General features: G+C 56.8%; 1 protein-coding gene across 6 annotated transcripts in view; it reads right to left on the reverse strand.

Moving 5' to 3' along the window:
• Positions 1 to 27,360, reverse strand: part of GSN (gelsolin) — a 62,871-nt gene that overhangs the window by 19,568 nt on the left and 15,943 nt on the right. Inside the window, exons 1-5 of one of the 6 annotated variants that reach the window (XM_069575221.1) lie at positions 13,617 to 13,839; positions 10,636 to 10,706; positions 9,130 to 9,334; positions 8,298 to 8,452; positions 1,790 to 1,951 (exon numbers count right to left, since the gene is read on the reverse strand). In XM_069575221.1, the coding sequence (XP_069431322.1) occupies positions 1,790 to 1,951; positions 8,298 to 8,452; positions 9,130 to 9,334; positions 10,636 to 10,659 (546 nt within the window). In that variant the 5' untranslated portion in view covers positions 10,660 to 10,706; positions 13,617 to 13,839. Of the gene's footprint in view, positions 1 to 1,789; positions 1,952 to 8,297; positions 8,453 to 9,129; positions 9,335 to 10,635; positions 10,707 to 10,748; positions 10,995 to 13,616; positions 13,840 to 23,585; positions 23,750 to 27,360 lie in introns of those variants that run through there. The other 5 variants (XM_069575219.1, XM_069575220.1, XM_069575218.1 and 2 more) reach the window with 5 other exon arrangements.

Consider the following 27,360-nt stretch of genomic DNA (forward strand, 5'->3'; position numbering starts at 1 on the left):
GCGCTGGGGGAGCACGCACACCCCCGTCCAAGCACAGCAGGTGTCACTTGTGTGTGCCCGGGCGCGCGGGTGTCTGCTGTGGATCTGCATTTTTCACAGGTGCACCTACCTACAGAATGTGCGTAAAAATGTTTGCCTGAGGGCGGGAGTGAAATGGGAAAACCATTTGACTGTGCCTTTTTAAAGCTCCATATGCAAATATCCTACAACCCAGCCACCCCTCTCTTGGGAACACACCCAGCAGTAAAGCAATGTCCACGAAAAGACATGTGCAAGATCGCAGTGTCTGATTCAGACTGCTTGCTGGCAAGACGGCTCAGCATCATCCCTGAGAATTACTGAACGGATGGTATTTCCCTTTCTTTCTTTTTCTACCATGGATTTTCATTCATGCAGAATAATCATGAATTAATGTTAGCATTTATAAAATTGTGTACCTAACTGTTTTAAAAACAGGCTTGTGCAAGAAGGCTGAGTTGCATCCCTTGGAAGAGCCCCAAACTCTCCCAAGTGTCCGTCAACAGTAGAGCAGACACTGGCAAAGTTTATAAAACAAGAAGGAACAAGCTACAGCTGAAGACAGCGGCAATATGGATGGCCCTTGCAAAGGGAATGATGGGCAGAAAGAGTCAGACGCCAACAGGAAAGGTTCCAGGAGCATGAGGTTCAGGAACAGGGGGAACTGTTGGTGGAGGATCTCTGGGGTGAGGGTTACCTACGGGGAGGAAGGGACTTGAGGAGGCCACACAGGGCCTCCCGGGGCTGGAGGAGTTCTTCCTCGAGCTGGTGTTAACTACACGGGCACGTCCGCTCCGGCAGACCCATCGAGCAGCACCCGCAGAATTCACACGCTCCTCCGTGTGTCTGTCGCACTTCCATCACAAGCTCACACTCAGTGTGTGTGTCTGTCTGCTGGCAAGTTGCTAGGTCACGTCCAACTCTTTTGCAACCCCCGTGCACTGCAGCCCACCAGGCTCCTCTGCCCACGGGATTTCCCAGGCAAGCGTACTGCAGTGGGCTGCCTTTTGCCTCTCCAACAGACATCGCGCCTCATGCATACATGAGGCTGGGGACAGGACGTCTGGCCACGCCCTCCTGCAGGGATGCCTGTGTGTGAACTTGGCAAGAATGTGTACAAAGCCACACGTCTGCACGGTGGGTCCGGTAAGTGCCTCCCACACTTACCCACACGAGCGAGCCACAGACTAGTGAGCACGTGCAACCACACAACACACGCGGGTCCTCGAGCAACACCCCCAAGTCTCCACGTGCAGACATTCATCATGGTGACACGCCTACCCCTGCTAGGCAGGAGCTTATGGTTCTTCTAATTGAGGTACAGTTGACTTACAATACTATATAAGCCTCAGGGGTGCAACACAGTGACTTACAGTTTTTAAAGACTATATGCCATTTGCAGTTATTATAACATATTGGCTGTGTTTCAAGAGCCTATCGTTTTTGAACATGCCCGCCATATACCTGCCAGCGAGTCACTATGAATAAAAGATACACAAAGCATGCACATCAACACGTCAGGGGGACCGTACGTCCACCAAGCCGTTCACAGGCCTGTGTGCATGCGGGTGACGGGTCTGAGTCTATGCACCACGCGCATCTCCACCTGAGTCTCTGTGGGTGCCTCTGACTCACACACACAGCACAGGGCCCAGTGCCCCTGCGACCCGCCCCACTGTGTCTTCATACTGCTCACATGGATGAGCCCACCTCCCCAGGTCAAGCCTGGGGCACTCCAGCGGCCCCTGAGAAAGGGCAGGGCAGGACTCACGTTGCCCAGGTCCAGGATGAAGCAGTCGCCATTGTTGAAGCTCTCCCAGGACACAGGCACCTCCGTGGCACGGACCACACGCCGCCCTTTGACCTGGAAGAGTCTCTGCACCACCACTTCGTTGGGGACCACGTGCTTGAATCCTGATGCCACGCCTCCTTTCTGTTGGGTAAGGAGACAGCGTTAGTCCAGGGGGGAAGGTCTGGGAACGGACAGGAACGATCTGAAGGGCGTTGTGGCCCATGCACCAGTGGATTTCCAGCAGACACCCCACCTCTGCACCTTGCTGCCAGCCTTCTGAATCTCGTGCTCTAACAAAGACCCGGGGGGGCCACTTTCCTGGATCAAAATGCTATAAATATTCCCTTCTCAAAACCTGCATTCCCCAGGGAATGTTCTAAGGAACACTAATCCCCCAAGATATTCTGCAAGGAAAGGATTCCAAGATCAGGGAAGCACAAGGCATGCCCTTCACTTGCCCCCTGACTGCTACATAACACACATCCACATCATAAAGGCACTGGGAAGTCCAAGGGTAAATACGCTCGCTTGGCATGTTTTAGAGAGCACTACCCTGCCTTGAGTCAAGAAACTGCTTTTCTCTTCCACATCCTGCGTGCAGCTCAAGTGTTCTGCAAAACCCGCTTTAAGAAGCGCTGGTTCAAAGCTTTCCCATCCTTCAAGGCTCTCTAGGAAGAGTCAAGACTGCCCCCTCCCCCTCCCATGATGCTTCAGCAAGTTCCACAGCTGAGCCTTCAGAGGCAGCCGTGGGTAACCGACAGAACACTGACCTCAGGCCCAAGTCCCTGCCCAGCCACTAGAGTGCTGGGGGACTTGGGTAAGTCTCTTGCCCTCTCTGAGCCTCAGGCCTCCTCCTTCTGCAACTGCGATCTAAGCCCCTGCTGTGCCGCCCTCCGCAGTCACCATCGAGTCCCGGGGAAGTTCAGGAGGGCTTCCCAGAAGCAGTCAAAACTGCCCGTGGGGGCTTTCCTGGTGGCTCAGGGGTGGAGAATCCGCCCGCCAATGCGGGAGGCCTGGGCTTGACTCCTGGTCTGGGAAGACCCCACATGCCTCGGAGCAGCTAAGCCAGTGGGCCACAACTATCGAGCCTGTGCTCTGGAGCCCGGGAACCGTAGCTGCTGAACCCACACGCGGCAAACGCTGAAGCCTCGGTGCTATAGAGCCCTTGCCCTGCAACAGGAGAGGCTCCCGGAATGAGACGCCCACGCACCACAACTAGAGAAAAACCCGCCCAGCCAGGCGAAAAAAAACCTACCCTCAGGACAGGAGAAAGTCAAGTGGGCTGGGTGTCCTTATGAGCAGCCCCCAGCCCTGGATGCTCACAGGCCCCAAGCCCCAGGGAGGTCAAGTCAGAAGAGAAGGCGCTCACAAGCTTCCCATCTTACCCGTGAGTATACCGAAGAAGGGGTCGCAAAGAGTCAGACGTGACTGAGCGACGGAACTCAACTGCACAGATGCTGAAGACCAGCGAAGGGAAGCGACGTGCTCAGGGGCACTCAGTGGGCAGCGGCAGAGCCACGGAGTGTAACCCTGCCTCCCGTTTCCGAAGCCGCACACGTCCCGGGCCACTAGGGCCGGAACTGCGGCCACCCCCTGCCCCCCACCCAGGTCCCTTGCTGACGCCTCACCCTGCAGAGCAAAGCCAGGTCTGACTTGCTGCACTGAGTCCACGAGGGCAAGGGACAAACGGAGTGTGACTGGGTTCCTGTTACATCCACACACAGCAAGCAACACAGAACTGGCTGTGACATGACAATGCCCTTGCGCTGGGCCTTCTGCAGGACTCATCTGTGAGGGAGGCGTCATTATCACCATCAGATACACAGACGCGGAGAACGGGTGCCGGAAGCAGCGAGACTTGCCTGAGATCTCAGAGCTAATAAGTGGCGGAGCTAGGTTTCAAACCCGGGTGCAGACGAATCTGTAAGGCCCACATTTTCGCCCAACAGCAGGTTGTCTTAGAGCCCAGGTCACTAGGGTCATCCAGGATGGGAGGCAGGAACAAACCACTGTTCTGAGCAGGGTCATCAAGTAGAAACGTGTTTTCGCTGTTGTGAGTGGGAGCGCCCTCTGGTGCCCGTTCTCGGTACCAGCGTGAAGCCTTGCCACAGCACCTGCTTGGTAGGGCTCAGCAGGACCGCCTTGGTCTTCTCAGAGCCCTGTTTCCCACCCGGCTTCAGAGGCCTTCCAGCTGGGAAGCATGTAAGGAAGGGCAGCTGGGGAAGACGATCCAGTGCCCCATGCTCATCTGGGAGTGGCCGCGGAGGCTGCCCCCTACCAAGTCCATGCCAGGCTCCTCTGTCACGGACGCGCAATGTGGTCCCCACAAACTCCTGAGGTCGCAAATCTCATCACCCCACTTTTCAGGCAAGAAAACTGAGGTGCAAAGAGGTCCAGCCCCATGCCCAGGGTCCCAGCTAACTGGTGGAAGTTTCACCCCCAAGTCTGCCCTTCCTGGGACCAGCCTTGCCCAGGTCCACCAGCCCAGGACCTCCTGAGTGTCTATGGGCAGTGCTCACCCCGGGACCCCATATGTGAGGGTAAAGAGACAGCGGATCTGAAAAGCCTTCCCAAAGGTGCTGAACGGACACACCGACCATTTCCATGGATTCCTTAGAGAGGAGGAAATGGGAAAATGAGGGAAGAGGAAGACCCTTAACATTTTTTAATACATCCCTAAAATGGTTTACTTGTTCAAGCGTGCCTTCTATTTTTTGTCAAAAAAATAGAAACTTTTCTTTTAAAAAAGGAAAAAGGCTGTTCAATGTCATAAATCTCAGCTCCAGTAAATTCTCTGTATATGAATTTATAAATTAAAAGCTACAGATTTCTAATGAGTGTGGACAGGCATTTCCTGATTAATTAACTCCTCTAATCTTACTGATCTAGGAACTTAGACTTGGGAAGATCAGTTAATACAAAAACAAAAGCCAGCTCTCAGGAGACATTAGTGACTCTCCAAGCATAAGGGGCAAGGTTTTTTTTTTTGTAAAGTTTTACTATTTTTTATCATTTTTACTTTAATATTTAAGATTGATTGCTGCTTTCTGTGGTCTAATCATTAGTGGACAGAGATTGGCATCAAATTATTTGAAAAAATTTAATGGAAAATTTTTTAAAAAGCTATTTTCCAAATTAAAGTGAAGATAAACACACACACACACACACACACACACACACACACATATATATATATATATATGTATCTTTGTTGTTTTAGTTGCTAATTTTGTATCTGACTCTTGTGACCCCAGGGGCTGTAGCCCGCCAGGCTCCTCCGTCCGTGGATTTTCTCGGCAGGAACACTGGAGTGGGTTGCCGCTTCCTTCTCAAGGAGAGCTTTCTGACCCAGGGATGGAACCCATGCCTCCTGCATCGGCACGTGGTTTCTTCACCACCGAGCCACCGGGGAGCCCTGTATAATCACATGCCATGCTGGGCTTAGTCGCTCAGTCGTGTCCGACTCTGTGCGACCCTGTGGCCTGCAGCCCGCCAGGCTCCTCTGTCCATGGAGTCCTCCAGGCAAGAGATTGGCACTCCTCCACTGGAGTGGGTTGCCATGCCTCCCTTCAGGGGATCTTACTGACCCAGGGATCGAACCCGGGTCTCTTACGTCTTCTGAACTGGCAGGCGGGTTCTTCCCCACTAGTGCCACCTGGGAGGCCAGGATAAAGTCTATATCTATATCTGAATATACACATCTTATGTTCATATATAAAGAAAAATTACAGACCATTTGGTGTATATCTCTAAGAGTAGAATCATGGGCAACTTTTACTTACTAAAAGCCTTATTTCTATGTTTGACATTTTACAATAAGTGTGTATTATACTTGTAGTCTGCAGAAAGGTAAAAGCTGTAAAGATCTACCTTTTAAAAATATGTTAAGCTCTTTATAAAACGAAGAAAAACCTATTGACTGGCACTGATCCCCTCCACCCTCTAATTTCTGGGTTCCTTATCTAAAAACAGGAGGGAGGACAGCAAGGACCCAAGGGATTCTGTGGGTTTCCCACCGCGTTCCTCGGGGCCAGGGGCTTCCAGGACTCAGCCCAGCCCAGACTCTGCTAGAACAAAGGGTTTCAGATAACCCAGCTCCTTGGGGTCTCTGGGGTTCTATCCGAAAGTCAAGAGGAGGAGAAAGAAGAAAAAGAGGAGGAGGGATCAAAACCAGTGCATTTGAAGGATCTGAGGGTCACAGAACAAGATAAGATGGGCCCTAGGAAAGCCCTTTCTAGGGGCTCTCATCCCTTCCCTGCCCCTGCTCACACCCCGAGCACAGAACCAGCTGCGAGGAGCAGGCTTTCACAGAAACAAGTCTTGCATAACAAGCTCTGCTCCTTGGAGATCCATAATTGATGAGGGCGCCAGGCCGAGAGCCTTGGGCTGGGCCGGCCAAGGGCGGGGGCGACCAGAGCACTTGCAGAAGGGGGAAGACAGGAGCGGCCGTGGACCTCACGTTCCCACCAAAAGCAGGGCCTTTGAGGACAGAAGCCAAAGGCAGGAGGGGTTGGGAGCCCCTCCCCTAGAGCATCCTCAGAGTATGTACGGTCCAAGAACATCTCGGGAAAATCACCAGAGCAGGGAGGAGGCTTGCTAAACATGCAAATGCCTGGGCTCCATCTGGGCTAAGATACGAGGCCAGAGAGTCTCCAAATGTTTCTGTGAACTAGGCCCTTCGTATCTGGGCTTAAATCCCAGCTCAATCGCTTACCAGCTCCGTCAGCCGCTTAGTGTGTTCACAAGTTAAGTTGCTGCTGTCCACACAGCAACACCAGGAAGCAGGCACTGCTGCTCAAGGGGCCTGATAAGTACTTGCTGGAATGAAGGACAAACGGGAGCGTGTGCCAGCACCATGCAGAGGCACGCGGCAGGGAGAAGGGCGGCCTTAGGGCCAATCTCTCTAACTCCTGGTTAAGCGCTCCTTCTACTTTCTGCCCTAGGAGCTGCAAAAAGTCCTGGTCTTTCTCCCCATCCAGGGTCTGGGTTCCTAACTCCTCTCCTGCTGGTACCAGGGCCCCAGAGGAGACTCCAGAAAACGTAGAGCTGGGACAGCTCTGTAGAAGGAGTTCCAGGGAGGGATGAACTGGCTGACAGGGGTGCTGGGAGGCTCCAGGGAATCCAGCCCAGCTTCACCCAGCCCAGGGCTGAGGCCCACTTCCCAGGACACACCCTGCCCTCTGCCATCTCTAGAGCTTTCCCATCATCTAATCCCTGGCGTGTCAGCTGGACAGACAGCATCGTGCGAAGTCACTGCTCTCGTGTCTGATTCTTTGCGACCCGGTGGACTGCAGCCCACCAAGCTCCTCTGTCCATGGGATTCTCCAGGCAAGAATACCGGAGTGGGCTGCCTCGCCTTCCTCCAGGGCATCTTCCCCACCCAGGGATGGAACCCATGTCTCTTACATCTCCTGCAGGGGCAGGTGGGTTCCTTACCACTAGCGCCACCTGGGAAGCCCTGGTGTGTCCGCTGGGCAGAAAGTACCACCACCCTGCTAACACAGAGACACTGGAGGCCCAGAGATGGACAATGGCTTCTCGAAGGTCGTGCAGCATATTAGCAGCGTAGATGAAGCTTAATACCTACCCTGGGCTCACGAGAGGCAGATTGGTGTACTGGAAAAAAGCTGGGAGTCAGGAAACATGGGCTCCGGTCTTGGCTCGGAGGCTGACTTGCTGTGTGACCTGGACCACTCCTTAACCTCTCTGTGCCTCAGTTTCTCCTCCCTCCCTTAAAATAAGAGGTCTGCCTTCTGACGTTAAGGCCATCAAAGCTTGTGATCCCTTCCCTATGCTGACCAAAGAGAACCCCCTTCCAAGAGGCCAGGCCCCGTGCACGGCATCTTCCAGCTTGCCCTCACCACACCCTCTCCCCACGTCTGAAGGGCAGGTGCAAGCGGCTCTCATGTAACCGAAGAGGACAGGGAGGCTCAGGGAGGCCGAGTGTCTTGCCAGCAGTCACAGAGCATATTGGCAACAGCCTCTTGGGGCTCCCAGCGTGGCTCTGCTCAGCCCCACCTGACTAGGGGCTGGAGCTCAGAGTCTTCAGAGTTCAACAAACAGAAAGAGAATGGGATCAAAGGTCGCCTTTCAAATATCGAAAATAGGCCGCTCTGTTGGCAGGGCCTCAGGACTAAAGGATGTAGGCTCAAGCCCTGGGGATGCTGGGTTTGCATAGGGCAAATGCTACGCACAGGGCATAGGGCCTGTGTGGCCCACCTTTTACTGCTAGGGCGAGGCAAACCACCTCGTGGAGTGATGGAAATTTTCTTCTCTCAATTTAATAAGAGACCAGAGGCTCAGAGAGGGTGTGTGATTTGTCCAAGGTCACACAGCTAGCAAGGGCCCGAAACTCAAAGCCAGGGCTAGCCAACCCCAAGGGCTGAGCTCCGGCCTGTCTGCCTACACACCTGCACAAGCCTGAAAGGTGGACGGGCAGGAGTGAGCCCGGCCACTGGTGCCTCTGTCCCCGCTGCCCGGCACCCACCTTGTACTTGAGGCCGGACTTGAAGTAGCCGAGGAAGGTGGCCGACTCGAAGCCCTGGACCTCGCGGTGCTGCACCGCCCGGCCGTTCAGGTGGTCGTCCAGCTGCACGGTGAAGATGGCGGCTGCCCCGCTCTCGTCCTGGCTGCACTCATTGCCTGTGGGACATCAGAGCGGCATGAGCCTGGCTCCCGGCCAGCGGCCGCCCACAGAGGCGGCATCCAGAGCCCCCGGCAGTGCCCCAGCCTGGCTGGAGAAGCTGAGAAAGGCTCTGTCTCTTGTTAGCCTCGGTGAATCCATCTGTATAATGGGGGAGGCAGGAGTTGGCTCCAAGGTCTCTAAGAGTCCTCCCAGCACTCACTCCCCTGAGGTCAGGCCAGGGCGCATCAGAGAAATCAGGCACAGGGAGGGGCCAGGACTCACGGGGTCATACATAAGAGCCACCGCAGGACTTCAGGCTCCCAACTCGGAAGGGTAAACTAGAATCTGGCTGGAAAGGGCGGGTCCCGGATTTCTAAGTCGCCGCCCACTCTGAGTCCATAGACGGTGGCCTGTTTAACCCTCACAACAGTCCTAGGAGGGAGTCCGGAGCAATCATCACATCCAATTCACAGAGACACTGCATGTCTTGCCAAAGGGCACAGCTGGGGTCTGAACTCGGGGAGGCTGCCTCTGGAGTCCTGGGAACGTGTAACCAAGGGCCTGGCACTTACTTGATGCTCAGTAATCGCTGAATTCCCTTCGGGGCTTCCTGGGGACCAGGTCTCAAAGGTCTGTGCTTTACAGCAGAGGGGCTGGGGCGGGGCCGGGGCGGGGCCGGGCGGGGCCATCTCACCCAGCCAGTAGTGGAGGTCATACTGCAGGTTCCCATTCCTCAGCTGCACCGTCTTCAGGATGACATAGGCATCGCCTGTGAAGAAGTCTCCGTAAAGGTTGGGGGGCACGGGAACCAGGTCGAACTTCTCCACACGCCAGATCTGCAGGCCAGGCTCCTTCCCTGCCTTGAGGAACTCGGGGTGTTCCACCACCATGCTGCTCGGCTGCAAGAGAAAGGGCAGAGCCTGAGCAGGGGCAGGGACTGTGGCGGGGACAGACCCTGGGGCACGAGGGAGGCTGGTTTCCAGCACCAAGAGCACCTCACTTGAGCCTGACTCTCCCCACCGCGTCCTAGGACCCTGCCCTCGACGAGATGAGCACACAGGGCAGAGTTTAGGCTCCAAGCCCTGCCCTGGCCAGCATCTCTCGCTCCTTCTTGTCTCCCTGGTGATGGGGGAACAGAAGGCTCTCCCTCCCTTCTCCCTTCCTGTCTTAGTGCCAACTGGATGCAGCAGCTGAGGCACAGAGGGGTGAAGCCAGGGACCCCCAGCCAGGAAATGACAGAACAGGAACTGGCCCAGACTCCAAGAGCTTTGGGGCCACGGGGAGACCCCTCAGATGGCGATGGTAAATCTGGGGGTGGCCAGAGGCTCAGCTTAAACCCTTCCAGCATCCTCAGTGGCCCTGAGAAGTATAAGGGTCCTCACAGAGTTCATTATCCAGCTCCACCCTGCAGATCGGGAGACTGAGTCCCCAAGAAGGGAGGGGCCTGCCTGCTTTGGCTCTTTTTCCCCACGCCCCATCCCATCTCCAAGAAGGGCCTAGATGGCCGAGCCCAAGCGGCCTCCTGAGCTGTCGGCCTCCTCCCTCCTGCCCCTAAAACCCCACCCCACCCCCCAAATTCCATTTCTTGGAAAAGGGGAAAGGACGCAGCCGGGGTCTGCGGGAGCCTGTTGGAGACGAGGTGGTGGAGAATGGGGGACAGGCGGTCAGACCATGCATGGGGCTGGAAACGGAGGAGCGGAGAGGGATGGTTAGCTGGGAGTCAGGCGAGGGCAATCAGCAGGCGCGGGCCACCTCGGGCCGGATCTGGTGGAAGAAGTCAAAAAACCAGACGGGAGAACTCAGGCAGCGGAGTGGAGAACATGAAAGAACAGCTGGAGCCAGGAGAAACCAGACAAGGCAGAGGCGGCGTCAGAGACGGGAGGAGACATGACAGTGATGAAGGGAAACAGGCGAGGGTGAGACGGTACAGGAAAGAGGGGGGAATCCAAGGAAGAGGGGAATCCTGTGAGAAATCAGACGAGAAGGAAGACTCTGCAATGAAAGGAGAAATCCCAGAGGGAAGGCGAGAAATGAGGCAGAAGGAAGGAGAAATCGGGCGGCAGAGATGGGTAAGAAGTCAGAAGGCAGCGCAGAGGGAAGAAATCCGGCCAAGGTGAGGTTAGCCTGTTGGGAGGGAAACAGCCAGGCGGAGGCGCCCACCCGCTCCACCGGAGCCCCGGAAGCAGCAAGAGATACTTACAAAGCAACAAAACAGGTTTTCCATTCTAGACCTGAATTACTCCCCTTTTCCTAGCGCTGTATCTGCAAGAACTTACAATAAAGAGTTACTCCGGGGGCCCCCCGGGCACTCACCCGCGCCTCGGTCACTCGCCCCTGCGGGGCCCGTGCCTGGGCCGCCCCCCGCCCCGGGGTGGCCGGCCGGGCCGGCTGCGACAGCGCGCCCAGCGCCAGGACCAGCGCGCCCAGCAGCGCGCAGCGATGCGCAGCCATGGCAGCGACGGCGGCGGAAGACCCGGGAGGCAGGTGGGGGCAGCCGGGCCGCCAGGCTCGCCCCGACCTTAAGTAGCCGCCCGGCCCACTCCGCCCCAGCCGGAGACCGCCCCGTTTGGGAGGGCGGAGGGCCGGACTGGGCCCCCGCGGGCGGGGAGGGGCGGGAATCTGGCCTGGATTTTTTAAGAGACATCGGGGTTCCCACCGGGACCGACCCAACGGGTGCGGCCGCCCCTTCACTCCAGCTCCGGGGTGGAGACCAGGCACAAGGCCTGGCATACAGCAGGTGCTAATTCAGTGCACACTAAATGGACACACGCATGAACGGCAGGGATCCTCCTCGCTTGGTTTCCTGTTTGATCCACACAGGACCCCTCCCCTCTCCACCCCAACATCTCCAGCAAAAAATCACAGGAGCTAACTAAGAGGTATTGAAGGTTTTCAGTATCACATGAACATCCTTTATGAACTGAGTACTATTCACAGCCCCATTCTAAAGAGGTGGGAACTGAGCTGAGACCGTCAAGCAACGTGCACACAACTAGGAAATGAAAGTCAAGCCGGCCCCCAAGTGGTCCGGGTGGATGGCCGCTTAGGCAGCATGTGGCTGTCACCAGCTAAGGACACGGGTCAGGGGGCTGACCTTCAGTGGACCCTTGAGCAAGCCGAACAGAGAGGGGCGAGCTATCTCTCCACTTCTGGGACTGCAGGCTCTATTTTACTTAAAACCACCCTTCTTTCCTTCCGCATTAAAAAGTTACTTTTTATTTAAAACAAATGTTTTGGGGCTGCTCTTGGTTGCAGCTCGATGCACCAGGGCTTTCTGCGGTTGCAGCAAGCAGGGGGGCACGGGCTTCTCTCTGCAGCGCCTTCTCTTCCCGCAGCAGTTGTGGCCCACGGGCTTCGCTGCCCCAAGGCACATGGTGTCTTCCCTGACCACGTCCCCTGCCTCGGCAGGTGGATTCTTAACCACTGGACCACCAGGGAAGTCTAAAAGGTCTTTGCTAAAAGTTTGTTTTTAATCAAACCTTAAATTCAGTCACTTCATTTATAGCTTCACCTCTCAACCCCACTTGCTTGTACCTCCAGGCAACCAACCCACCTCTAGCTTCCTCCTTGAGCTGACGGTTTCGAGGTCTGCCTTCATGCCGTAGGTAACCAGCCTTTGTTGTTTGGGGTTTGGGGGTGGGGTGGGGGTTGTTTGTTTTGATTTTGCTCTTGCGTTTTCAGTTTTAGATCTCCTCTATGGTTCTCTTTAGGGAAGACAAGGATTCGAGCCTCCTCCCCTTCGCCCAGGCTCCCTTCCCATCCCTTACTCTCCTTCTGGAGACTTACAGTCATTGGGTTATAAGTGCTTTTCAGACTCATCCAGGCCTGCTTCCCACCCTCAACAACCCCTCTTTCCACCCTCCCACTACTCTGCTGGACTTAATTTTTCTGTTTCCTAGTTCCCTTTGCATTCCACATCTCCTTTCTCAGTAACAGGGAAATGCAACGACGGGGAAGAGAACAAAGGAGCTGGAGACCTGGGCTTGACGCCCAGCTCCACGGTAAGCTACTTTCTTCCTCTCTGCCTCAGTCTCCTCATCTAGTAAATGGGTATAAAGTAGTTGCTGAGAATCCAATCCATCTATGTGTGTGAAAATGGCCTGGTCTGCCAGTGAGTAAATGGGAGTTCCTGTCCTCCTTCCCTGCAAGCTCCAATCATCCGTCCCAGCTCCTCCTGGAGCCCAGCTTCTGTCTAATCAGGCTGAAGTTTGCCCTCCATCACACACAACTTCCTCCCGTTTAAGGGGGACTGTGGGTCAGATAAAGGGCTAAAGGGACACACACAGAGGAGATAAATCGGACTGCAGGGATTATAAGAAGGCTTCACGAACAAAGGGACTTGTGACCTGGGCCTTGAAGGACAGGGAGGAGGGAGATGGAGAAGAGAGGCATTCCAGGGGAGGGAACAGCAAGGGCAAAGGGCAAGCAAACGCAGGCCACTGCAGTGACTGATAGGGATCCTGTCTGAAACACCGGGCCAGGAAGAGACGAGGCTCGAGAGGGCAGCAGAGGTCACAAGGGCCCGTGTACCACGCTCAAGAGTCTGAATACTTTTTAAGACGTATGGGTATAGGTGAAGAGTTTCTCAGAGAGCCTGTTTTTTGTTTTGCTTATTTACTTATTTTTGGCTGCGCTGGGTCTCCATTACTGCGAGCGGGCTTTCTCTGGTTGCAGCAAACAGGAGCTACTCTTCATTGCAACGTGCGGGCTTCTCCTTGCAGCGGCTTCTCTTCCTGCAGAGCATGGGCGCTACAGCACGGGCTCAAGGGTCGTGGCGCACCGGCTCAGCTGCCCTGCGGCATGTGGCATCTTCCCAGACCAGGGATCCAACCTGTCTCCCCTGCACTGGCAGGTGGCTTTCTAAACCACTGGCCCACCAGGGAAATCCCTGAAGAGTCTGAATTCTATCTTAGTGTCTGTGGGGACCCACAAGAGGCCCCTGGCTTCTCAAGGCTGTATGTCTGGTCCTGGGCCTGCAGAGCCTCCAGTGGACGCCTCTGGCCTAAATTCAGAGAGCTCTTCCCTCTCCCTAGGCATCTGGAGGATGATAAAACCCCACTGTTCCCACATGCGCCTGACGGAAGCATAACCCAGTTTCCCCTCTCCGCAGAGCAACTGACATCTACACAGATTCAAAACACGCAATGTGACAACAGGGCCGTTTCCTGCAGGGTGACTTACAGAGGAGCACGGAAATACACGTGCAAGGGTGTCCACTGGAGCGTCGCCGGAGGAAACCTGGAGAGGACCCAAAGGTCCTGCTTAAGTCACGGAGCCGCCAGGCAATGGGCCGCTCCACGAGCCAGCGCAGGCCGAGCCCGGCACACAGTAGGCAGCCAACCAGCATACAGTAGGCAGCCAACCAGCACGGTGTGACCTCACTGTGCAAGACAGCAGCGTGTGTAGCGGCTCTACGCTAGCGCCTCGCTTCTGCTTTACACAGGTGTCTGATTTTGCATACACTTTCTCCTTAAGAAAATCAAGAGAGTAAACACCAAACTGTCAAGTCAGTTTGTTTGAAAGAGATGAAGAATTCGGGGTTAGGCACCCACATCACCGCAGCTGGCACGAGCGAACACTTTAGGGTGATGAAAACATTCCAGCGCTGGATTACAGTGATGATTACCCAACCGAAAAAGGTACTAAAAGGCATAACACTGTCCGCTTACAATGGGTGAATTGTTAATGGTTTCTATATTACACCTCAGTACACTTGTGTGAAAAATTTTTCAATGTGCTATAGGGTTTGAAACTATTTACAAGTGTTTCTCTGATGTAGTTTACTTTTTTTTTTTTAATTAAAGACTGATCTAGGAATAATACCTTAAAAATAGATATAGTAATATCTGCTCATTAGACAATTTGGAAAATTCAAGCCAGCAGGAAGAGGAAATTTCCTTATCATCCCCAGTCACCCCCACCCCCACCCCAAGTGAACCTAAGCCGAATCCAGCCCAGCCGAGCAGTCCCTTCTGCTTGGTCCCAGGGGTCACGGCCCACCAGCCCAGGGTCACTGACCCCAGGTTAATTATCACAAAGGCCCCTGCAGCTGTGCCTGTCACATAGCTCTGGAGCCTGGGTCCCTGGCACTGGAGACCCGCAGAACAGGCCCTGGGCCCTGCCCTCAGGGCATCCACGGCCTGGAAACTCTCACTGCAGGGCAGTGATGTGCAGAGACTGTGATGGGGCCACAGGCCCCTGGGCTCCCTGCCCAGAAGAGGATGTACAGGTTCAGAAGAGCGGGGAGAGCTCAAGTGCAAAAGAAAAACCTTGAAGTAGGAAGGAGGAGCTCCCCACCCCGTGCCAGGCTTCCCTCTGCTGCTGACTTCCCGGGTGACTTTGGGCAAATCACCGTCCTCATCTGCTCTTCCGGTCTCCATACGGAAAAGAACGGCCAGGCCCTGCAGCTCTGACTCCGAGAACTCTCGTTCTCAGCCTCAGGATTCCCCAGATCCTGGCTCTGCGACCACATCAGGAACCTACAGGTCTCTGAGCCTCGAAGTTCCCACCTGTAAAATGGGAACACTTGTCCAGGGCACCTCTACAGGTCCTTCTGAAGCAGACAGTGCAGAGCCCCTGACCTACATAAGGGGGGCAGAGCATCACTAATTGCTGCATGCCACCGCACCTCTGGGTCTGCATATCTCTGGGAGGAGACAGCGAGGAAAGGAGGTGGGCTCTGACCCTGAGTCTCTTCACAGCAACCAGGAGACGGAGATTCAGGGAGTTCCAGGCACTTGCTCAGGGTCCTTCAGCTGGAAAGAGGCACTCCTGGGATTCAAGCCCAAGTCTGGCTGGCTCCAGCACCCAGACTCTATCTGGGGCTCAGGCAGGGCCCCGAGCACCATCCCGCCTGGGCAGCAAGGGAACAGCAGCTCCTATTGCAGGTGAAGGGGTGCAGCTGCTGACCCCAGGCGAGCCCAAGCCAAGCCTGGCAGCCCGGACTCTCTGGGGTGGCGTCCCTGCCACGCCTCCCCGGTTGAAGAGGGCAGCCCAGGAAAGCCCTCCAGCCCTGCACCTGGGAGAGCACCCAGGACAGAGGCATGACTAGGAAGGTCCCCAGGCTGCAGCCTCTGGGCGGAGGGCGAACCGCGGCGCCTACACTCTGTGCCACTCCCAGGGTGTACAGGGCACGCAGGCCAGGCAAGCCCCCTGTGCTGGGAGCAGCCTGCTTGGCCACCAGTCGCTCCGAGAGCACGCACACCCTAGCCCCTACCCTCCTCTGAACCGCAGGAGACCCCTCACCCTCTGATCTCAGGCGTTTCTGGCTCCTGCCTAGCGCTCCACACAGTAGGCAGTTTTCAGCATCCAACCATATCCCTCCCCTGCAGTTCAACGCAGGACCGCCACCGCCCACCACCAGCTGTGGCCCTGCTCCCGTGGAGACCTCAGGCTAGCCTCCGTGTCTCTGTGGGCCTCCCAAGGCAGCTACCCGCGCTGGGAGGAGGCAGCCTCACCCTCCGCCCCTGGCCGCAGTGTACAAAAGCCCTTGGCCACTTCTGGAAGACACCACCCTGCTCTCGTCTCTTCGCACCAAACACTGTTGTTCTTGATTCCCAGGCAGCTGGCCACTCACGAGCAGCCCTCTTTCTCGGAGCTTGTTTGCTTTCTGGCTCACGGCTGGGTTCTGGGTCCTCCTGGGAACACCCGTCCTGCTGGCCGGGGTTTTGTTAAATAGGACAACGGTCAGTAAACAGAGAAGCCGGTTATGAAACCTGGTAAAACTGGACAGGGCCTCAGCATGGGGAGCCCTGGGGACCTGAAAGAACACGTGTTTTAGAATCTGGGAGACTCAGCGCCTGTGGTCAGGGCCTCAGTTTCTGTATCTGTAAAACGGGGAGCTCACAGGGCAGTGAGGAGGGCCAAGGCCTGACACACAACACGGATGGAGCTCCGAGTCAGTGCCCCGTGTGTGAGCTGGCTTCTCTGCACAGAGGCCTCTCAGCGTGTACACACCATGCGTGAGCAGTTAGTGGTGCTGGAGAAAGGTTACAGATTTCACAGTGAGATTCTTGAGCTCAGGCCCAGGCTGTGTGACCCAGAGCAAGTTGCTCTCCCTCTCTGAGTGCCGGGCACTCACTTGTAGAAAGGGATAGTGCTGCCCAGCTGCAGGGTGGTTGGGAGCTCTGGGGCAAGAAGCACAGAGTAGGGCTTATTTGTAGCAACGCTCAATAGTCCATCCTCTCTTTGCAGACCATGACCCCAAGAGCAAGAGTATAACTTCTCAGAGTCACCTAGCGAGCACCAGGCAGGACAGAGGTCTCCGTCCCCAGGCCAGAGCCGAGGCCTGAGCCCACAACACGACAAGGCCCCCGGGAAGGGCCAGCTGGACCTCTGCCCTGGCTCCGTCCATCCCAGGCTTGGACAGCTGTTGGGAAGACGGCCAGGGAGGCTTGGCTGAAGCCACCTCCAAGAGGCTGCCTCTCCCAGGGCTTGAAGCCACTGGCTTTTTCCCAGCTTGTGGAGGCTACCCCACCTAGTGCCCAGAGCCAGGACAGGACGTTCAGAAAGGGCTAGCCCTGCCGCTTCCTGACCCCGTGCCCCGGGAGCAGCCAGATCCGGCCATGGGTGTGAGCCAGTGCCTGCCTGCCAGGTCCCCTTTGAAGTCGGTCTCCCCTCTTCGGGGGAGGCAGCGGCCCTGGGAGGCTGCAAACAGCTGCGAACCACTGTCCCCTAGCTGCCCCAGGACCCCAGCCCACCGACAGGGAAGTCCAGGCACAATCGCACGTCGTCGGCAGGACAAGGAGGCCCCACTCCAGGCACCGTGAAGCAGGACCAGGACAGGATGGGGGACACAGCCTCACCTGCCAACCTCCGGGGCAGCAGGGCCTATGGGGCCCCAACCAGAGCCAGAAGCAGCAACAGCCACAGGGGGCAGCGCCCTGCTGCAGAGGGGCAGGGCTTCCCAGCAGGAAGAAAAACAGTCTGTGTGACTGTGGAAAGAGCTCCCACCAGGAAAATCTGGGTCTAAATCCCTGGCCTACCACTTCCAGCTGTGTGGCTTCGGCTCTCTGAGCCCCAATTTCCTCATCTGTAAAATGGGATTAGACTAGCTTCTTGCCAGGGTCGCTGAGAGAGCATTATAAAGTAAAAGACGTTTGGGGCTTAGCACAGTGCGCACGTATTAAGGAAACTGTGGTGGTTGTTTGCTGGGGGCTTGGGAAGCCTCTGTTAACATCTCTCTGACCCTCAAGTTCCTTATGTATAAAATCAGGGTTAAAATGTCTTTTTAAAAGGTGAGCGGAGGGATTTCCCTGGTGGTCTAGTGGGTAAGACGCAGCTCCCAGTGCGGGGGCCCAGGTTCAGTCTCTGGTTGGGGAACTAGATCCCACAGGCTGCAACTAAGACCTGGCACGGCCAAATAAATAAACAAAATGAATTTTATTGAGGGTCGAACGGGACCATACATGTGGAAGTTTCCAGAATCATGCCTGACATAAGACAGAGGTTCAAAAATGCCAGTATCCTCCCCCTTCTTCCAGAGAGATACGGAGCGGCCCAGTGGTGACCAGCCAAGGAGATACAGCGATGAGCAAACCAGCCCATCCCTAAAGACCCTTCGAGCCCTGGAACTTTAATCAGATTCTGAAAGGAACTGCAAGAGGCAAATATGCTTGCGCCTCTGGTCAAGCAAGGTTCCCTACCCCACCGCCGCGCCGCCTCCCCCAATCTGTCTGGGGATCAAGTTCATCCCATAATCACCACGATGGGAACCACGGTGTCAGGACCTCAGAGAACAGTGACAGGTCCCTCCTGCTGCAAGCTCCAAATGGAGCCTTTCTCTGTCTCAGAGCCCCTCACAGCCAGCAACAGCGGGAGCCCACCCTCCAGGCACCAGTTTGCACCCTGCAGGCAGAACTTCTGAGAATCATAAAGGGGACAGAGGAGACAGTACAGAACCCAGAACAGCGAGGGGAGCCTCGGCCAGCTCAGGGTACCAAGAACGACCAGCAGGGTGAGGGCTGTGCAAACTTCCATCCAGGGGAAAACAAGATAATGTCCAGGCTGAGCATGGGCGGAGCCAGAATCCCTACCTCAGGGGGCACTTGGGCAAATGGCCCTTCTGAGCGTTTCAATTTCCTCCTCTATAAAATGGGATGATGAGTCCTACCCTGGGGGTCGTCTGGGAAAACTGAAGGAGCTCCTGGTACGCAGCAGGTGCTCAATAACCACAACCACCCCCAGTATGTGTCTAGGCCCTGCAAATCCACCCACCGGCCTCCCGAACCCATCGCTGCATCCTTGCCCCCAATGCGATGGAGGGCCGGAGGGTCCCGGGCGAGGCCTGGAGACCTGGAGGCGCAGCTGGTGCCAGGGGCAGGGACTCATCTCAGGAGAGGGTCTCCAGCCAGCACTCCAAGAGCCCACTTTGCCTCCCACCGCATCCACAAATCTCTTCAGGATGCCCTCCCCCTCCTCTGGTCTGCCCCCGCCCCAAGGGACAAGGGCTCAACCGCAGCCCTGTCTCTTAGTACTTAGGTGGCCCTGGGCAAAGTGACTCAACTTTTCTGAGCCTGGGTCCTTGGCTACAGAATAGCCAGATTATGCCCCAGGCCTACCAGAACTTGATATCGGTAAAATCAGTTACGGAAAAACTCCAAGTGCTATAGCAGGGTTAGAAATCCTTTGCAATTTATCTCAAAAGCTGAACTACAATAGAACTACCAGAGATTCAAAGATATATTTTATCTTTGCTAATCCCTTTCATTTTAATAAGGCTTTTAAAAAACATCCTTTCCCCTCTCAAATATAAACAGAGGTATAAGACTGGAATGCTTGTGTTCCTTTCCCAGCTCAGAGAGTAAGCATCACCAGCTGGAAGAATTAATGAAATCCAGTCAGAGCACAGGGCCTGGCACGTGACAGATTTCCGGAATGGGCGTGGCCTCCCCGTGAATGGGCGTGGCCTTGGCCAGAATGGGCGTGGCCTCAGCCAGAATGGGTGTGGCCTCCTCTCCCCAGCGCTGCTTCCGGCCTCACCTCCATCCGGGTATATGCCCAATCACCCAGCTCATCTTATAGGTACCCCCTCCTGAGAGCTTCCAGAACCCTCTGGGACACTCCAGAATCATCCCCCGAGGAGATAGGAAAGGGCTGAGGCCAGAGCAGGGATGCTTAACCCCGCGCGCTCCCCCTTCACACTCATTTCCCCGTCGGCCTCCCAGACGCTGTCCTGGTTTAGGGTCCCCATCTCCCCTGTGGAACCACTGCGCCAGCTTCCTCGGTGCATCAACTCTCCATTATCCACAGAGATCACGTCATTCCCGACTCAAAACCTTTCCGCAGCCCCCAGCGCAAACTGAATGAAGTCAGGACTCCTAAGCTTGGCTCCTAAGGCCCTCTGGGATCCGGTGTCCACACGCTCTTACAGCCTCATCCCCTAGTCCCCCAACGCTACCCCCGACACCCTCTGCGACACCTCCTGCCTCTCTTCGTCCTGCCGCCAGGGGAGCAGGGGTCTAGCCTGGGCTCTGCTTCTGACTGTGAGACCTCGCCGGCTCTTTGGCTCTCTGAGCCTCAGTCTACTCATCGGGCTCTTGGGGAGCTTGAGACGAGGGAGTGAGCGACAGATGCCGGGAGGGCTCCAGAAATGCAAGCCTGTGAGCTGCAGCCTCCTCCCTGCACTTTGACATGACAGCAGCTGGCAGGGCTGGATCGGCTCCTCCACCTCCGTAGGGGCGGGGCTCCCTCTCCCCTAAGCCCTGAAGCAGAGGCTTACAGCCAGCAGCTGCAGCCAGGGAGGGGGACAGGAGCGGGGGAGGCTTAGAGGAAAATTACTCTGCGCTGGCCCAGCCACCAGGGCCTCCCAGCTGCCTCTGGCAGCAGGGACCTGGGGGGCTGGCAGGCTCTGCCAGCGCCAAGGACTTGGCCCCAAGCCTTGACTGCGGTCTGAGCTGGTGGGATGGGGGGCGGGGAGGGTACTTGCCCTGGGCCCCGCTCCTCTGGGACACTCCCACTCTTTGGCAGAAGAGGAGGGAAAAATAAAAACAACAGACAGGCCTTTGTGAGAGGAGAAAACCGGCTCCAGCCACTGCATGCTGGGGCCCCGGGCGCTGACCTGAGAAAGGGACCCTCTGTGTCTTACTGCCAAGCATCAAACCCCACACCCACCCTGGGGACCTTGTCCTGGCATCACATACCTGGCCTGCGCCCCTCACACGTGTCCTGCCTGTGCATCCGGGGGGCACGGTCCTCCTGCCTGTCCCACGTCACTCACACCTTGGATCATGCCCCCCGCATCATGCCACGTCTGCCGTATGAGGGTCTCTGCACAGTTGGTCCCCGACTTGCAAAGGTCCAACTTCACGATTTCCTGACTTTAGGATGGTGCAAAAGCAATACACGTTCAGTAGAAACTGTACTTGGAGTGTTGATCTTTCCTGGGCCAGCGATCTTTCCCAGTCGGCCACAGGATCCCAAGGGCAACAACCGGCAGGCTTACAACCATTCTGCACCCAGACAACCATTCTATTGTTCATGGACAGTACAGCATGAAATAAATTGCCTGGGACAGCATTTAAAAAGAGTCTTCGTGTTAGATTTTGCCCAACTGTAGACTAGTGTAAGTGTTCTGAACACTTGTAAGGTAGGCCAGGCTAAGCTATGATGTATGAAGGTAAGATAGGAAAAGTGTATGATTGGAAAGTGTATGAATGCATTGATAAACTTGAGACTTTTTCAGCTTATTGGGATGTAACCCCATAGTGAGTCAAGAAAGACCTGTACCGTCTATCTACGCTATTTTCAACATCACAACCACCATCCCGAGCCCCGGCCCCAGGAGAGCTGTGCGCCGTAACCCTGTCCTGGCTCCACGAAATGTGTCCCTTGCTGCGTGACCCCCACGTGTGAAGGTCCAGGAGGACAGGTTCCCAGCCCTGCCGCCCGTTAGCTCCACGACCACGACAAGCCACGCCCCTTCTCAGTGCCTCAGTTTCCCTGGCTATGAAACGGAAATGATATTAACACTCACCCACTAAGTGCTGTGGGGACGGAAGGAGACACAGCAATTGTGGGGCTGAGGCCCGAGTCTGAGACACAGCGAGCCTGCCTACCGGGTGTCTGCTGATTTGTGACGAGCCTACCGGGTGTCTGCTGTATTGTGACAGCTGTGCCGGGTGTCTGTACCACATCGTGTGTGCTACCTGCCAGGCTCCCACGACCCCAGCACCTACCACACATCAGACACTCTATCACATTAGTGAAATTCAAACGACAGCTACAAGGAGGCTATACCTCCCCCTCTAACAGGGGGAAAAATCAAAGGCTCAGAGAGGGGCGACAACTGCAGGAGGTCACACAGCCAGAAAAGGGTGAAGCTGGGAGTGGCACGCAGGTCCGTGCATCCCAAGAGACGGAAAGGAGAGCACTGAGGGATTAGGGGGTGGGTGTGCAGCATGCCAGCCAGCAGGCACGGGCTCCTTTTAGGGGAGATGAGGGGTAATGAAAATGTGCTTGAACTGGGTGTCTCGTGATGACTTTGGCATAAGTCTGAAAGTTTACTAAAAATCACTGAAGTAATTCAAACTGGTGGGTTACATGTAGGTAAGTTATCTGTCTACTTACTCCAGCAACTGATGTCAATTGCACTTCAGAAAGCCGGTTTGTTTGCTTAAAGCCCATGTGCTTTCCAGGCACCATCCTGCCAAGACATTCAGCAAGAAAAGCGCTCTCTCCCTCAGTGGAGACGGCCAAGCAGTGCTGAGCAGCCCCTCTGAGGCCCACAGGCAAGCAGCCTTGGGCTCCCTGGTTCCCAGACACCTCCGCAGAGCAGGTGCGCCGCCGAATCACCCGGGGAGCTCCTGAGAACTCGGATTCCCAGGCCCCACGCCCAGCCTCGGAGTCTACGGCTCCGGGTGGGGCCCGGGAACCTGGGATTCTGAGGCTCGGCCCACACTGGGAACCACTCAACGCCCAGCACCTCTCACTCTGGGGGAAACTGAGGCCAGGCAGTGCCGGGGAGCTGCCAGCTCTGGCCCATCGAGCTGTGGGGTGGGGGGGGGGGGAGGGCTGGGCAGGAATGGAGGCCCCTTCCTGGTTCCTTCTCTTCTTCCCTCCTCCACCCACTCCATTCCTCCCCGGCCCCCAGCCTCCTGGTGACTCAGGCCTCTGAGTCATCCAGTGGCACCACGGAGGAAACTTCTTAGGCAAAACAATCCCCAAACAAAGCCTCCCAGATCTGGGGAACAGAATAGGCCCAGGAGGCTAAGCAAGGGAGGGGAGGAGAACATGGGGTGGAGCTGGGCACCTGGACTCCAAGCCCACTGAGCCCTAGAGAGGGCGCTTCCCTGCCCCCCCACCCCGAGTAAGCAGCACTCACTGCGGCACACAGGAGGCTCAAAATGGGCCAGACAGCATGGCCAGTCCTTCTCAGCTCTGTCTTGTTGACAGTGCATCCCAAAGCTAGCACATGCCCATTTTACAGATGGGGAAACAGAGGCTCAGAAAGGGTCAGCCCGAGGTGACACACTTAGGAAGAGCAGAGCAGAGTCCGGAACCCAGGACCGTCTGATTCGAAAGCCTGGCTCTCACTCCTACACACCTTTTAAAAATACCTCCTGTGTAGCACAGCACGTAGACAGTGTCTCATCTACACGAGAAAGGTGAACGGCCCAGGAGGGGGCCGAGCACACAGGGCTTTCTCCTCTTCTCCCTGTATCAGGCTCTGCCTCAGGACCTCCCGGCCCCGCGGGGTGCACACGTGAGCTTGGGGGTTCCTCAGCAGCAGGAACACAAGGCAGGAAGCGCCCAAGGCCTGAAGAACCAGCCGGGAGGAGCACGGGAGCAGCAGGGCCGTGATGGGTGAACAGAGTGGGCGGTTGTCTCTGGGGAGCAGGGAGCCCGCAGGCAGGGGGAGGGAAGAGCAGAGGCCGAGGCTCAGAGGTGTGGCCCCACAGCAGGATGCAAACGCTGGCCAGGCGGGGCTGCGGTGCAGTCTGTGAGCAAACACTGGAGCGGCCTGCCTGCCAGGGGTCCTGGCCTGCTTGGAGGCCGGGGAGGACCTATTCAGCCCAGAGAGAACAGGCTTGGAGCCGGTTTCATCTCTCCACGGGGCCTGGCCAGCGGCTGAATGGGGAGTCAGCACGGGGACCGCTGGAGTCCTTCTTTCAAGCAGGCTTTGGGGACAACCCTAGACCCCCGGCTACTCACCCACGGGTCAGAGTCGCCCCCGAGGGCCTCTTCCTTCACCATGGCTGGGCTGGGCAGAGGACAGGCAAGCCTCTCCTGACCACACCGACCTAATCGCATCGGCCTATAAATAGGGCCCTGTGGCTTGGTCTGAAATAGCTGTGCCAGGCCCAAAACCACAGGCACCGCTAGGGCACGCACAGTTCCGGAAATGGTCCTTCTCACTGACATGATTAAAACCCCAAACTTCCTCGGGAGACCCCTGCGCATGTTCTAACTCACTCCCTTAAGCATGAGGCGGTGGGCTGAGGGGAAGAGCTGCCCACCCACAGCAGATGACGGCAGTGGGCTTGTGACTGCTCTTCTGCTTTCTGCTCTCTGGGGACCCTGAGGGCCACTACCCCTCTCTGGGCCTCAGTTTCCCCAAATGTAAACTGGGAGGTTGAACATGGTATCATTGGGGCCCTTCCAGCCGGGATGCTCCCCCGAATTGCCTCGGGGTGACCCCTACCTTCAAATGCTCATGCCACTGTTACCCCTTTCCCAGTTGACTTGGGGATTTTTTTAAAGTTAATAGTGACTGGCATTTAAAAATTAGAATTGCAATAAATAGTTGAGTCAGGTCTAGGCCCTGCCCCTGAAAGGCTGGGTGACCTTGGAAGGGTCACTGTCCCTCTCTGGGCCCCAGATTCCTCAGTCATAAGATGAAGGTGCTGGTAGGTTGATGCCCAAAGTTCATGACTATTTTTAATTAATTAATTTTTTTGTGTGTTTGTTTAGTATTTAAGAGAACCAGGACAGGCCAGCCTTGAGCTGAGTGCTGGACCAGCCAAGACCTGGTCCAGCCCTCCGAACCGTGCCCTGGCCCCCAGAGCCGCGCCCTGGTCCAGCCCCCAGTGGGGAAACGTAAAGGCATTTCCAAACCACGTGGTGTCCCACTAGAGGCCTCTGTCAGGGCTTCTGGGGACACCTTGTTTCCAGTTCAAATTACAGATTTATGGTCACAGAGGGATGGATGATGACCTGGACTTGGCCATTACCTACCAACAGGGAAGGAAAGATAACCAAGCCATCACTAGGTACCAGGCATATACTTAGGACTTTATGTCCCCGTTATTAATCGTCAACAACCCGACTGTCATTCCCATTTCACAGATGAGGAAACTGAGGCTGAGAGGAGTTAAAGGACATGTCAAGGGGCACAGAGCAAGTCAGAGCGAGAGTAATGCTCGGACCTGTTGGCCTCTGGAGTTCAGGCTGTAACCAAACCCCAGTGAAACAACCGAGGAGGGCTGGTCAACGGGGGGGACGAACCGGCAGGGACAGGAGAGAGACCAGGGGAACGAACCCACGGGGGGACAGGAGAGAGACCAGGGGAGCGAACCCACGGGGGCAGGAGAGAGACCAGGGGAGCGAACCCACGGGGGGCAGGAGAGAGACCAGGGGAGTGAACCCACGGAGGGCAGGAGAGAGACCAGGGGAGCGAACCCACGGGGGCAGGAGAGAGACCAGGGGAGTGAACCCACGGGGGCAGGAGAGAGACCAGGGGAGTGAACCCACGGAGGGCAGGAGAGAGACCAGGGGAGTGAACCCACGGAGGGCAGGAGAGAGACCAGGGGAGTGAACCCACGGGGGCAGGAGAGAGACCAGGGGAGTGAACTGACGGGGGCAGGAGAGAGACCAGGGGAGTGAACTGACGGGGGCAGGAGAGAGACCAGGGGAGCGAACCCACGGGGCAGGAGAGAGACCAGGGGAGTGAACCCACGGGGGGCAGGAGAGAGACCGGGGTAACGAACCAGCAGGGGCAGGAGAGAGACCGGGGGAGCGAACCCACGGGGGGCAGGAGAGAGACCAGGGGAGTGAACTGACGGGGCAGGAGAGAGACCAGGGGAGTGAACCCACGGGGGGCAGGAGAAAGACCAGGGGAGTGAACCAACGGGGCAGGAGAGAGACCAGGGGAGTGAACCCACGGGGGCAGGAGAGAGACCGGGGTAACGAACCAGCAGGGGCAGGAGAGAGACCGGGGGAGCGAACCCACGGGGGGCAGGAGAGAGACCAGGGGAACGAACCCACGGGGCAGGAGAGAGACCAGGGGAGTGAACCCACGGGGGGCAGGAGAGAGACCGGGGTAACGAACCAGCAGGGGCAGGAGAGAGACCGGGGGAGCGAACCCACGGGGGGCAGGAGAGAGACCAGGGGAGTGAACTGACGGGGCAGGAGAGAGACCAGGGGAGTGAACCCACGGGGGGCAGGAGAGAGACCAGGGGAGTGAACCAACGGGGCAGGAGAGAGACCAGGGGAGTGAACCCACGGGGGCAGGAGAGAGACCAGGGGAGTGAACTGACGGGGGCAGGAGAGAGACCAGGGGAGTGAACCCACGGGGGGCAGGAGAGAGACCAGGGGAGTGAACCCACGGGGGCAGGAGAGAGACCAGGGGAGTGAACTGACGGGGGCAGGAGAGAGACCAGGGGAGTGAACTGACGGGGGCAGGAGAGAGACCAGGGGAGCGAACCAGCAGGGGCAGGAGAGAGACCGGGGGAGCGAACCCACGGTGGGCAGGAGAGAGACCAGGGGAGTGAACCCAAGGGGGCAGGAGAGAGACCAGGGGAGTGAACTGACGGGGGGCAGGAGAGAGACCAGGGGAGTGAACTGACGGGGGCAGGAGAGAGACCAGGGGAGCGAACCCACGGGGGGCAGGAGAGAGACCAGGGGAGCGAACCCACGGGGGGCAGGAGAGAGACCAGGGGAGTGAACTGACGGGGGCAGGAGAGAGATGGGCCCAGAGCCATTTACTGCGCGTGTAGGTGGGTGGCAGGGAAGAGGCCATGCTCAGTGACACTCATTCTCTCCAACCCCCTCTGCATCCCACCAACGGATTGTTCTCACGTCTCACTGCTCAAGCAGCTCCTCAACTCAAGACCTGCCGTGGCTCCTGGCATCCAGAGGGTCAGGACCCTGCACTCAAAGCCTCTTTAGCCACTCTGCCCACTAGCTCCCAAACACAGAGGCACCCCCCAGGGGGCTGAGCTTTTGCAGGCGCACCTCCCTTGCCTGGACTTGCCTCCCTTGCCAACCCCTCAGCAGAGCGCTAGACTCGGGGGAAGCCCTCTGAGGCTCCCGGGGCCCCAGGCAACAGCCAGCACAAGTCTGGATCTCCCAGGGCCCCCAGGTGTGATTCACCTCCACTCTCCAGGGCAGAAGCTCGACAATGAAAACCCGCAAGGAGCCCAGAGAATGCTGGAAAGGACACATCTCCAGGACTGCCCGACACCAAGCCTCGTCCTGAGGCACAGCGTCAGGACGCCACAGTGTGGAAGAGCCAAAAATTACAGCCTCGGGGCTCATCAGGGTGGGACTTGGCGACTGTCTCTTTCAAGGGTTCCAATCCTGAAATTGGGGCAAAACTCTCCCCTACTTCAAAACCTCCAGTGCCTCCCCAGGGGTCTAGATAAAACTCCAAACCCTAACCAAGGCCCCCAGGAGGCGCCGCCTGGTCTCCAGGCCCCTCTCCCTGCGCCGTGCTCTTTCTCCCAGCTCCTTCCTCTCCCTCACACTGTCCCCCGCTCACACTGTCCCTTCCATCTTCGGTCTGAGCGTTCTCGGGGAGGCCTCCTTCATCTGTCCAGACAAGAGCCCGTCACACCCGCGCAGTCCCCTCTGCTCTCCTAACGCTGGCCCCTCCTTCGCAGCTGAAGAAGGGAGGAGTTTGTTATCCGTGTAACGGCTTCTGTAGAGCTTCCCTGGTGGCTCAGCATAAAGAATCCGCTGGCCTATGCAGGAGACCTGGGTTCAATCC

Source organism: Ovis canadensis, chromosome 2 (genome assembly GCF_042477335.2).
Source record: "Ovis canadensis isolate MfBH-ARS-UI-01 breed Bighorn chromosome 2, ARS-UI_OviCan_v2, whole genome shotgun sequence".
Classification (NCBI taxonomy): Eukaryota; Metazoa; Chordata; class Mammalia; order Artiodactyla; family Bovidae; genus Ovis; species Ovis canadensis.